At 40.9% G+C, this 13,701-nt stretch overlaps 1 protein-coding gene across 1 annotated transcript in view; it reads left to right on the forward strand.

The window, feature by feature from the left end:
• The first annotated feature begins 487 nt into the window (after positions 1-487).
• LOC108429070 (trichohyalin-like) overlaps positions 488-13,701 on the forward strand; it is a 38,207-nt gene continuing 24,993 nt past the window's right edge. Inside the window, exons 1-8 of the mRNA XM_037533364.1 lie at positions 488-551; positions 654-684; positions 1,042-1,104; positions 1,278-1,601; positions 6,143-6,150; positions 6,902-6,919; positions 7,284-7,344; positions 10,438-10,766. Of these exons, the coding sequence (XP_037389261.1) occupies positions 1,086-1,104; positions 1,278-1,601; positions 6,143-6,150; positions 6,902-6,919; positions 7,284-7,344; positions 10,438-10,766 (759 nt within the window). The 5' untranslated portion in view covers positions 488-551; positions 654-684; positions 1,042-1,085. The remainder of the gene's footprint in view (positions 552-653; positions 685-1,041; positions 1,105-1,277; positions 1,602-6,142; positions 6,151-6,901; positions 6,920-7,283; positions 7,345-10,437; positions 10,767-13,701) is intronic.

A 13,701-nucleotide genomic window follows, 5' to 3' on the forward strand; every position in this document is an offset into this window, starting at 1 on the left:
CTGTTTAATTCTAGAACTGGACATTATCTTTCCTCAGTGTCATGCCAGGGTTGGTTTGAGGTACTTGTCCAATGTCCTTCATGATGATGATGAAAATGTGAGTCTCTCTCTCTGAATGTTCCTGCTGTAACACTGAGTTTAGTCTAAAAGAGGCTCCATCAGTGAACTTCATTCCCTTTTATTAGTATTAATATGATGGATGATTGTCTAGCGAGCACATATGGAGCTTTAGCTTGTGAGAAAAACCGTCTGCCGTCTGAAGCAGATCATTCAGTTTCTTCATATGAGAACAGATTTCTGCCTGTTACTGTTATTCAGCTTAGAAAGTCAATAAATGGCCTCGTTCAGATGGACTGAGTTGAGAAAGAGTTGCCAGATGTTTATAGGTTTTTGTGTATAACAGCAGATTTTTAAAAGTTGCTGTGCTGAAAATTCTCAAACCAATCTGGCAACCAAGACTGGATCAAGTGCAATGACCGGAATGAAGATGGAAGTGAAAGCAGTCGCTGCTTCTTCCTCTCTGGACACTAAAGTGGAGAGTCGTGTGTGAGGTTAGTGGAGAGTTTAAACTCGGTCTTATTATTATGGATCTGCTGTTATTGATAAAAACCTGATATGAACTGATTTAAAATGTGGACATATTTCACCTCCAGCAGCGAAATGACTGTATGAAGACCAGCGGAGGTGAGAGCAGTTAGCATCATGCTAATCAGGATAATCAGGAGAAAGACCACTGAAAAACACTCTCTCTCTCTCTCTCTCTCTCTCTCTCTCTCTCTCTCTCTCTCTCTCTCTCTCTCTCTCTCTCTCTCTCTGTCTCTCTCTCTCTCTCTCTCTGTCTCTCTCTCTCTCTCTCTCTCTCTCTCTCTCTCTCTCTCTCTCTCTCTCTCTCTGTCTCTCTCTCTCTCTCTCTCTCTCTCTGTCTCTCTCTCTCTCTCTCTCTCTCTCTCTCTCTCTCTCTCTCTCTCTCTCTCTCTCCCTCTCTCTGTCTCTCTCTCTCTCTCTCTCTCTCTCTCTCTCTCTCTCTCTCTCTCTCTGTAGGATTGTATTAGTGTGAATCTGTAGGAGGAGGTAAAGAGATAAAAATGGCGGCTGCAAGAAACAGTAAGTTAAACTTCCAGAAGCTACAAAATGTTTTACTGTGAACTTCATTAAATAATATTCAACCAGAGTTGATTTTTATTGTGGAGACACACGAGACACAACTATTAATGTGTGTGTGTATGTGTGTGTGTGTGTGTGTGTGTGTGTGTGTGTGTGTTTGTGTTTCTACACAGATGAGTTTAAACTCTTTGGACCCCGTGATGAAGAGTATCAGTCTCCCTCTGCAGTCACTCTCTCCTGTCACCTGTCTCCTGAAATCAGTGCTGTTGCCATGGAGATCAGGTGGTTTAAGGAGACAGACTGTGTTTGTCTCTATAAGAACAGGCAGGTGACAGAGGGGCGGGGCTACGAGGGCAGAGTGAGTCTGTTCACTCAGGAGCTGCAGAGAGGAAACGTCTCCTTACAGATCAGAGAATGTAGAGGGTCAGATAGAGGGGTTTATTTTTGTCAGGTCACCAATGGAGACACAACAGAGGAGTGTACAGTAGGAATGTGGGGTAAGTATTCCTGAAGCTCACTCTACATAAACACATCATCATCATCATCAGCGTCTCAGAATGAAAGCTGAAAAGACAGAAATGAGAAACACAGATATTCAGAATGGTGTTGTGTTCAGATAAAGGAGGTAAAACACACAGAGGATAAATGATGTTAATGTGGAGTGAAGGACAGATGGAGCATTTCAGTGGAAAAACCAGTGACCAGTTTCTCACTCTGACTCTAAACCTCCACATCATGACTGAACAGTGGAAAACTTACAACTGCAGCTTACTAAAAAAATTTTTATATGAACAAAATAAAAAATTTTGATTAAAAGTTAAAAACTATATATTACATGTGATATGTGACATCACTACAGGCTGCTGACTCTCACAAAAAGTCCTAATTAAAGCTGCCACAAAGTAAAGACACTAAAAGGGGCATGTTCAGAGTTGAGCTGCGTGTGGTGAGGAGATAAAACCAACACTGCGCATCTTTATTCACACTTCAGTCTCTGTGGACTCGCACGCTGTTCAGATTTGTTGTGCATGCCAGTAACCAATAACATAAGCTCATTTCTCTTTAGCAATGTCCACTGCTGCCAGGAGCTGTATTATGTCCAGCGCCACCAAATGAACATTTGATGAAACCACAGTATTTCAAACTGAAATTCATGCCTTGACTGTAAAATACAAACTAATCAAGACCAAATGTAATATAAATATCATATAAATGAATGCAAACATGATAAAACATGGTATATAAAACAAAGTATAAATAGAAGATTAAATCTTATCTTAATCTTATGATCTTGTAAAGAGTTTAAGGTAAATAATGAGTGAATGTGATCTCTAGCCTGTAAATCTAGTGATCATGGTGAAGATTCTCTACATCTGTAAAATCACAGCAATACTGCAGTTTTACAGCTGAATCATTTCAAGCCAGCTCACCTTCAGCCTGACAGGACACATCATGAATTTCCATCAACAAACATTCAAGAAAAAAGCTTCATTTATTTAATGAACTCAAGCAGAGTTTTAGTTTAGACTCTAAATCAGTTTAGTTCAGTTCTAAATCATCTTAAATACTGAGCTCTTCTCTCAGAATCACTGAACTGAGCTGAAATATGAACTACAGACAATGTAAAAGTCAAACAGGCAGTTTTTGAGATTTGATTTATAAGAATTGTTTTGTTTGTCTGAAGTAGTTTTAAGAGTAACGTAGGATTATCCCTGATATAAAAGCTCTCTGGAAGGAGAAAAAGAGGGCCTTTAGATCAGGTGACAAGGAGGAACTGAAAGCTGTGCAGAGGAAACTGAGAAGGAAAATAAGGGAGAGAAAAGCCAGCTACACATTTTCCCCTGTTGCAGCTCCCCTCTTCTGGACCCTCAGGGCACTGCCGTGACCCCTCTTCCTTAATTAGCCTCCTATTCAAAACTCTCACCTCACAGCCACCTACCACTGTTCTTTCTACTGTCAGCTCAACCTCCTTACCTGCACTCTCCAATGCACAGCTCCACTGCTTCAATCTGTGCTTTGCAACAGCCCAGGTGAGAAAGAAGCTCAGAAATATCAAAGTGAAGAAAGCTACAGGTCTGGATGGTATCAGCGCCAGGCTCCTTAAGTCCTGCGTAGATCAACTGTGTGGGATAGTTGAACACATGTTCAACATGAGCCTGAAGCTCGGGAAGGTACCATAACTGTGGAAAATACCTTATGTTACGCAGCAATCAAAGGACCTCAGCAGCTACAGGCCTGTGGCCCTGATGTCACATCCCTCTGAAGATGCTAGGGAGGCTGGTCCTTATATATCTCCACCCTCTGATTAGCTCATCTATGGACACACTCCAGTTTCCCTATAAACCTGGCATTGGCGTGGATGGCACGGTCATCTACCTGCTACACAGAGCTCTTTCTCACCTGGAGAAGCCTGGGAGCATTGTGAGAATCATGTTCTGTGATTTCTTCTGGGCTTTTAACACTATACAGCCTAGGCCCCTGAGGGACAAGCTGGAGAACACAGGGGTGGATCACTACCTATCAGACTGGATTCTGGACTATCACACCAACTGACCACATTATGAGAGGGCATGGGTGTGTTTGACATGTTTTGACATGACTCAGCAATCACGGGACTCATTACAGATGAGGATGACAGAGATTACAGAGTACTGACCAGGACTTTGAGGAGCCATCTCCTGAACAGGGCATAGGAGGAGTTTGGTGAGGCCATGGAAAAAGACTTTCAGTCATCCTCAAAGAGGTTCTGGACAACTCGCAACTCAGGAACGGTCAGGGTGGCTTTGCCCAAGCTGTTTTCGGCAGGAGTGGAGAAACACTGACTTCAAATGAGGATATTGTCAGTCGGTGGAAGGAGCGTTTTAAGGTACTCCTTAATCCGGGAGAGATGCCTACCTCAGGGGAGTCAAGGCCAGAGGCTTCTGGCATGTCAAGCTCCATTTCTCTGGTGGAGGTCACTGAGGTAGTTGGCAAGCTCTTCAGTGGCAAGACACCAGTCGTGGAAGAGTTTCGTCCAGAGATACTTAAGACTCTGGATTTTGTGGGGCTGACACGCTTCTGGAATATTGCATGGACCTCAGGAACAGTACCCTTGGACTGGCAAACTGGGGTGGTGGTCCCTATTTTTAAGAAAGGGGACTGGAGGGTGTGTGCCAACTTTTGGGTTATCACACTGCTCAGCCTCCCTGGGAAAGTCTGTGCCAAGGTGCTGGAAAGCAGACTTTGACTGATAGCTGAACCTCAGATTGAGGAGGAACAATGCGGATTCCGTCCTGGCTGTGGAAAATGGACCAGCTTTTTACCCACTCACAGATTGTTGTGGAGTTTGCCAACCCAGTCTGCATGTGTTTTGTGGACTTGGAGACGGCTTATGACCATGTTCCCCAAGATATCTTGTGAGAGGTCCTCTGGGAGTATGGGGTGCCAGGGCTACTACTCTCAGCCATTCATTCTCTGTACTCTCGGAGTGAGAGCTGTGTTCGTATACTCGCCAAGAAGTTGGACTCTTTCAGTGTTGGACTCCGCCAGGGTTGTGTCATGTCTCCACTCCTGTTCGTGTTATTCATGAACAGGGTGTCAAGGCATATCCGGGGTCAGGAGGATATTATGTGTGAAGGCTGGAAGGTGGAATCTCTGCTATATGCAGACGATGTTGTTCTTTTGGCTGGATCACATGGATGCCTCCAGCGCTCACTGGAGTGGTTTGCAGCTGAGCATGAAGTGGTTGGTATGCAGATCAGCACCTCCAAGTCCATGGTCTTAGCCCGGAAAAGGATGGCATGCCCATTCCAGATAAGGGGAAAGGACTTGCCCCAGGTGAAGGAGTTTAAGTATTTTGGGGTCATGTTCACAACTAATGGGAAGAGGGATTCTGAGACTACCTGCAGGCTGGGACAGGCGGCAGCAGTAATGCGATCACTGTACCAGAATATAGTGGTGAAGAGGGAGCTGAGGCATAAGGTGAATCTCTCTGTTTACTGGTTGGTCTACATCTGACCTTCACCTATGGTCATGAGCTGTGGGTAATGCCCGAACAAATGAGATCGCGAAGCAGAGGAAATGAGCTTTCTTCGCAGGGTGGCGGGCTACACTTTACTTGATAGGGTGAAGAGCTTGGTCATCTGGCAGGAGCTCGGATTAGAGCCGCTACTCCTCCACATTGAGAGGAGCCCGCTGAGGTGGTTCTGGCATCTGATCCAGATGCCCTCTGGACGCCTACTGGTGGGGGTGTACCAGGCACAGCCTACCGGGACAAGACACTAGTGTCATTCTAGGACATGCTGGAGGCATTATATTATATTGGGGTCCCCGGGAATGAGCTACAGGAAGTTACAGGGGACAGGGTGGTCTGGGATTCTCTACTCTCCCAACTGCTATTGCGACCCTATCTGGACTAAGCGGTTAACGATGATGATGGTGAAGAAACTTATTAGTAGTAGTAGTAGTAGTAATAGTAATAGTTGTTGTAGTAGCAGATATGCATTATTATTTTCTTTATCAGTATTAGCGTAATCATAAGTATTGTTATCTTACATTTAAACCCTTATTTATTTATCTTTCAGAGCTGCAGGTAAAACTCAAATAAAGAAGCTCTGTATGAGTAACTGATGGTTGATAGTGTTTGAGTATTAGGCTGTCCTGAAGCTCCGACTCCTGACTGTTTCAATAGAGATTCATCTTTTAGTCTTTCATTCAGTTTATTCATTAATTTTCCTTCAGCTCATGATCCTCATTCATTCATGAAGCTCCACAACACAAAACTCTCTTCTTCTATTTACCGTTTCTTAATGATTTATTTCACATGCTCCTTCATGATCTGTTCCTGATTGACTCTCTATTAGTTAATAATAGTCATGGAGCTGCACTGAAAGCACTGAGTGACAGTTCAGTAGTGAAGGATGAAGAACTACAGTACAGATGAGAAAAGGAGATTCTGATCAGGAGATAAAGAGTTAAAAAGACTGAAATATTATAACTGTAAAGTGTTTCTCATGGAGATTTGACTAACTTTGTGTTTCCTTCTGTTTTTGTTCCACAGTACGATGGGTAAGTAAATAACTGTGTTTACTTCTTTCTCTGCTGGTAGTGACTGATTTTATACTCTTATCACATGAACTACATTCAATACAGACATCAAGCAGCTACATAATATTGAGATTCAGGTAAATTTCACGTGATGAACAATGTCTCTGATCTCAGAATGAAAGCTTTTGACTTCATCTCCCTCCTTCCTTCCCACAATGCTCCTGTGCTCCTGTGTGTCTGGCTCTGGGAGTGACTTCACTGTTCTGATATGATGATGGAATATTTGAGTCGTTCCATCATCAGTACATCATTATCATTAGAGCGTCTCTCATTACTGTAGTTTTCCTCTCCTCCATCACTGAAAACAGCCCAGAACACACACAGCAGGAGCTTCTGACACTCACACACACACTATCTGTCTGTTTGATGAGTCTCTATATCAGTGACTCACAACAAGCAGCTAATAATGAAGAGTCAGCAGCTCTGAAAGACTTGATTACTGAGATCCTCTCATCTCCTTCACTTCCATTCACTTCATTTAAGAATGATCAGCTTCTCTTATTCAGTCTGCAGAGTCTCTCAGCACAGATTTACTGTCCTTTAATGTTTAATGTTTAGTTGGTAATTATAAAACACACACAATGAGCTCTGAGGTGATGAATGTTTTTCACTGCTGCTCAGTTTATTATAATCAGACTCAAACAAACAGAAATCTCATCTGATTAAAGTTCTGGAGGTCAAATTCATTCACTAATCAGGTTCTCCTCTCCAGGATTTCCTCATCATGCAGGTGAGTTCACTGATTTTTAAATACAATTAAAAAATAGTTTTATTTGTAATAAAATAATAATAAAGTACTTAATGTTCTATATTCTGTATTACATCATATTGATATCAGTGTTGTTTCTTATAACTGTCCTAACTCCCTCATCATCACTGTAACAGCTGCTGATTTGTTGTCAGATGTTCAGTTTTACTCCTGTTAGAAAATCCTGCTCTAACTCTCTCCTTTAATCTCTTCTTCACCAGAGTTTAAATATTTCAATCAGCTACAATCAGCAGAGTCTCTACTGTTAGTAATATCAGCTCTCAGTGCTTCATCCTGACACACCAGCCATCATCACACCTTCACACTGTTTTATTCTCTTCTACAGAGTGACAGAGAATGGACAGAAGAGGAGAGAAAGAAAATGAAGGAATCTCTTCAGCTTATGGGTAAGTTTTTATACAAAATAAAACCCAGTGACAGTAAAACCTGTTAGATTCCAGTGTTGTAATGTTGTAACCATCCTTTTTTACTAATGAAGAATATTATTAGGCCATTTCAGGAAATGTTGGGACATTTTGTAAAATGCAGTAAAAACAAGAATCTCTGAAAATATTGGGACAGAGGCCTGTTCACCACTGTGTTACATCACCTTTCCTTTAAACTGCTTAATCTTTCAGGAACTGAGGATCCTGTTTGCTGTAATTTACTGTGGTTGTCTGTGTCTGATTCTCTTCTTCATGACATGCCAAACATCTTGGTTTTATTTCCCCGTTTTCTTTGTTCTGAGTCATGATTATCAATTGATGGTAGTACTGATTGATGAATTCCTCTATTGCTTCCAGGTCATTAGGGTGAAAAGTAGGGTTTTTATGCGATAAGAGGAAGATATTTTGGAAAAGATTACTTGCAATCTATAAGCTGTGTCTGTAGGCCGCCGTCTTTTTGTTCGCGCACGGTCTTGTGGGAGTATGCGTGCCATGCAGCCGTTGTCTGATTCTCTTCTTAATGATGCATTATACATTTTCAATAGAGACAGATCTGGACTGCAGGCAGGCCAGTCGAGCTCACAGCAGGGTTTTAAAGGGTTAAAAATTGTAAACACTGTAAATATTTGTTAAAGAGCTGCGGCCGATACTGTAGAGCCACTAAAGACGGTCTGAGTTCTTAAAAATTTGACAGACCTGATTACTACTGGATATTAAACTGTAGAATTCTGGTTATTCAGCTTCTTCTGTTGGTTCTTCACTCTGATCTCCAGCATTTTTATCCTTGATGTGATCTTAACTGATCTCTGTGTGACTCTGTGTAGCTGCTGTAAGAGAGCAGATGGGGTCAGGTGGTGAGGGCGGTGTTTGATAGGTTTGAAGGAGGAAGCTGTATTTAGGAATCTTCTCATTAAATGCAGGTATTTGATGAACAGTGGAACAGAGAGTAGAATAACCAACTTTAACTAAAACACATTCTACTGCTGTCAGCTTTGCTCAGATCACTAAAGTCTCAGTAGAAATCAGTGCAGCTGTGCACTGTTAGAAATAAAGTTACTGTGCAGGTGCATTTCTCATTCAAAGTTAAAGTCCAAATATGGACCTCAAATACGTTTTGGTGAAAAGATGAAAAGTACATTTTTTTGTATATTTTCATAACCTAATTACAACCCAAATTCCAATGAAGTTGGGACATTGTCTAAAACATAGATAAAAACAGAATACGGTGATTTGAAATCCTTTGCAACCTATATTCAATTGAATACACTACAAAGATATTTAATGTTCAAACAGATAAACTTTTTTTTTTTTTCCAAATATTAGGACACTAATTGTTGAAGCTTTGTAGGTGGAATTCTTTCCCATTCTTACTTGATGTACAACTTGTTGCTCAACAGTCCGGGGTCTCTTTTTTTTTTTTTTTTTTTGCGCTTCATAATGCGCCACACATTTTCAATGGGAGATAGGTCTGGACTGTAGGCAGGCCAGTCTAGTACCCGCACTCGTTTACTACGAAGCCACGCTGTTGTAACACATGCAGAATGTGGCTTGGCATCGTCTTGCTGAAATAAGCAGGACGTCCCTGAAAAGGACGTTGCTTGGATGGCAGCATATGTTGCTCCAAAACCTGTATGTACCTTTCAGCATTAATGGTGCCTTCACAGATGGGCAAGTTACCCATGCCATGGACACTAACACCTAACTAACTCTTTGGCCCAGAGGACACGACATCCATGATTTCCAAAAACAATCTGAAATGTGGACTCATCAGACCACAGGACACTTTTCCATTTTGCGTCAGTCCATCTCAGATGAGCTCGGGCCCAGAGAAGCCGGCGGCGTTTCTGGGTGTTGTTGATATGTGGCTTTGGCTTTGCATGGCAGAGTTTTAACTTGCACTTGTAGATGGAGCGACGAACTGTGTTCACTGACAGTGGTTTTCTGAAGTGTTCCTGAGCCCATGTGGGAATATCTGTTACAGAATGATGTGGGTTTTTAATGCAGTGCCACCTGAGGGATCGAAGGTCACAGGCATTCAAAGTTGGTCCTCTGCCTTGCTGCTTACTTGCAGAGATTTCTCCAGATTCTCTGAATCTTTTGATGATATTATGGACTGTAGATGATGAAATCCCTAAATTCCTTGCGATTGCAGGTTGAGAAACATTGTTCTTAAACTGTTGGACTATTTGCTCATGCAGTTGTTCACAAAGTGGTGAACCTCGCCCCATCCTTGCTTGTGAATGTCTGAGCCTTTCAGGATTATGGTACAATTTTGTTCCCTGACTAAAGGTACTGAGATGGACCCTTGAGGGTCCCACCCAAGTGATAAGAGGGGTTCTGCCCCAGTGACAGTTCTGAGAGTGTGCAGGCTGGTGTGAGTTTCTGCAGTAGCAGGATTTCTAACATATATCAGCAGCTTTTCTGAATGGATCCTGAGTTTTTTCAGTGTAGCAGCTGCTCTGACTGCTCTGTTCTTTTATCCCATCATGCTGTTTAGTAAACTGATTTTGTCACACTAAATGTTTGTACCACTAGATTTAGTATGAGAATTATACACTAACTTCCAGTAGATTTATACACGTTTATTTAAAGAACAAAGTTGCAAATCAAGTTAAAGAGTGAAATTAGACAAGAAAGAAAAAACAGAACATGTTTTAAAGATAAATATGAGTGTTATAAATACAGAAGCAGCTTCACAAAAATCAATGAGCTTCAACAAAAATATATTTATATATAATGAAATATTTATATGAATGAATCAAAACTTCACACTGTTTAGACCTTGTGATCTGCAATGAACAGACCAATTTCTTTTTTGACTATAGTGATAATCTGAAATAAGGACATATGATCTCATATATATATATATATATATATATATATATATATATATATATATATATATATATATATATTGTGTACATTTTATATATATATATATATATATATATATATATATATATATATATATATATATATATATATATATATATGTATATATGTATGTGCTGCTCAGTTTGGTTCTTCAGAGTTAAATGAATGTATTTCTCACAGAGTCCTCAGAAGAGGCCAAGCAATATGAAGATAAAGAGAGAATGTTAATGGAGAGAAATGTAGAGCTGATGGAGAAAGACAAACAAATTCAAGAGAAAGAAAACTTTATGACAATAAACACAGAGACACTTCAGATGAAGAACAAGATGCTGAAAGAGAAAGAAAAACATCTGGGAGAAGAACAAGAAAAATTAGAACAAATGACCAAAGAGACTCAGATACAGCTTAAAGATAAAGACTCACAACTGGAGACCCTGAGAAAGGAACTGCAGGATGAGAGCAGCAAACTACAGGAGATGATGATCCTACTGGAACAACAGAAAACTGAAGTGAGTGAAAAAGACAAACAGCTTGAAGAGAAGGAGAGACTTCTAAGTGAGAGAAACACACAGCTAATGGAAAGAGACAAGCAGGTTGAGGAGAAAGACAGACTTCTAGAGGAGAGAAACAAGCAGCTGCAGGAGAGAACAGATCCAGACTCAGCAGCTCCAGCCAGGAGGAAAAAGAGCAAAAGGCTTGATCCTCCAAGCTGTAAGTAACCGTATAAATTTACAACATATATCACTCTGAAACAGTAACCACACACACTGGAGGTGTTACATTACAACGTATAATTCGACTTTAGAAAATTGATGTTTTAATGTGAATTTCAACAAAAGTCATAATTTTTTCATGATGTTTTGTTTTATAGTAATTTAATGAAAACATTAAACAGCAACAGTATAACCTGTATGGGAATTTGAAAATAAATACATACAAAGTATATCTACAAACTATATCTAATCTCCATTATTTCTGATTCTTCTGTTTCATAGTCAGTGCAAAGACTCCAGACTCAGCAGCACCACAAAGGAGAAGAAACAGTAGAGAACTACTTCCTCCAAAGAGTAAATAAATACACTTTCATATATTTATTTTATAAATATAAATATAAATATTTACTTACATTGACGTCATTTCTTTATTTTTGTTGCTTTACAGTCAGTGGAGGATCCTCTAGTTCAGCCTCTCTAGAGTCAGTTCCTGTATCAGAGCTCAGGCTGGTGCTGTTTGGGAGGACTGGATGTGGGAAGAGAGAAGCAGGAAACACCATCCTGGGCAGAGAGGAGAGGAGCCAGGCTGGAGCGTCTACAGTGAGGCAGCAGAGTGAGAGCAGACAGGGGGAGGTGGCTGGGAGGCAGGTGACTGTGGTGGACACTCCTGACTGGTTCTGTCCTGGACTCTCTCTGGCGGAGCTGAGACAGGACGTGGGACTCTGTGTCCGTCTGTCTGCCCCAGGACTTCACGCCTTCCTCCTAGTCATACCAGTGAAGCAGTCTACAGGAGAGGAGAGAGGCATGCTGGAGAAAATGGAGGAGATTTTTGGAGAGAGATGTTGGAGGAACACCATCATCCTATTCACTGTTACTGATGAAGTCCAAGAGAAGAACATTGATGAGTTTATCCAGTCAGGAAACCAGGAGGTCCAGAGACTTGTAGAGAAATGTGAGAACAGGTTTCACTGTCTCAGCATTAAGGAGAGTGGAGATGGTTCTCAAATCTCAGAGCTGCTGGGGAAGATAGAGAAGATGGTGGAAGGAAACAGAGAGAAATTCTACAGTAGTGAGATCTACCTGGAGACAGAATCTCAGATCAGAGACATGGAGAAAAAAATTGTGAGAGAAAGAGAGGAGATGAGAGAGAGACAAGAAAGAGAAACTATAGAGAAACTGGAGAGATGTGTACAGGAGACGTTCATAAAGTTTACAGAATCAACTGCCGACTTTCATACAAAAATAAATCAGCATGAAGAGCGAATAACTAAACTAGAGGGAATGTTAAAAGAGGAAAAAGATGAGAAGAGAAAGGTAGAGCTGAAGAGAGAGGTGGAGAGAGAGAATCAGCAAAGGAATGAGGTTCAGTTGGAGCTGGAGAGACTGAAAGAAGAGACTGAAAAGGAGAGGAGAGAGATGGAGGAGAGACACAGACAGGAGATGGAGGAGATCAGGGAGACGTATGAAGGAGAAGCCAGAATGGAGGCCGAGAGGAACCTCATGAAGATCATCCTGCCTGAACTCCAGCAGAGAATGTGGGAAGTCATGACAAAGAAACAGAAAGATTTTGATTGTAGGATGGACGAAAAGGAGAGAGAGATAGAAACACTGAGATGGAGACTCAGAAAGGGAGTCAGAGAGAGAATCACAGCAGGAGGAGATGATCGTCAGGGGGACACTAGACGACAATTTAGCAGTTTAAGACAGTTTCTTTGTTTAAGCACTCGGTCAGATCAGTAAGAGCTCCTGACTGACTTTCAGATACACAGATAGCTGCTTGTGTAGAGCTGATCTCAGCAATGAGAGCCTCGATACACATTTCAAAATGATATTTTAACATTTGATTTTTAATCACTAATTAAGAACAAAACAAGTTGTATTTAGCTGTTTCATATGGATGGTTAGGAAAGCAGCAACTACATTTGAATTTATTATCACATTGATTCTTAAATCAGTAGAAACGTAAAATACTTAAGGCTTAAATAATAATTTTAGGATTACCTTCAGTATATTATTTTTATTTTTATTGTTTGTATCTTTAATATTAATGACCTATTTGGGTTCATAATAAAAAATAAAAGAATAATATTTGTAGCGCAATGTTTTAACTCCATAGGGATAGAGTTATTATCTGTCCAATTATCACAATTCATTTCCAAAATTATTCATCTTAATTTCCATATAAATGTAGTTTACAAACCTACATAGACATAGATACTTACAAATTCTCTCCAGTTACCTGATCATTACTGTCAGGGATCAGTGTGAAGAATACTGTGTAATTAGAGAGCAGAGATCAGACTGCTTCACTTACTGCCTTTAATCACTGATTCAGGATCAGCTCTTAGGACTGCAGTGAATGTGAAGCACGTTAGAAATGAAGGTTCTGTGAGCAGCTCCAGTCACTCCAGAGCTTCATGAAGCCTCTGGCTGGGAGCAGCAGCTGATGCCTGAGCTTGTTCAGTTTGATCAAAGTGCAGCGTGGAAAGCAGCTGAGTGAGATGATCAGATATCAGCCGTTCAGGGAGGATCACAGAAAAGAGGAGAGAGAGCCTGGAGTGACAGAGAGGAGAGCAGGAGAGCTGAATGATTATTAAAGATCTACACTGTAGATACAGTATATAGCCAAAAGTATGTGGACACCATAGGTGTGGACTTGAGTTATATGACTTGCACTCAATTCGGACTTGAATTTGATGACACTAGACTCAACTCAAAAAAATCAAGAAAG

Source organism: Pygocentrus nattereri, chromosome 23 (genome assembly GCF_015220715.1).
Source record: "Pygocentrus nattereri isolate fPygNat1 chromosome 23, fPygNat1.pri, whole genome shotgun sequence".
NCBI classification, from domain to species: domain Eukaryota; kingdom Metazoa; phylum Chordata; class Actinopteri; order Characiformes; family Serrasalmidae; genus Pygocentrus; species Pygocentrus nattereri.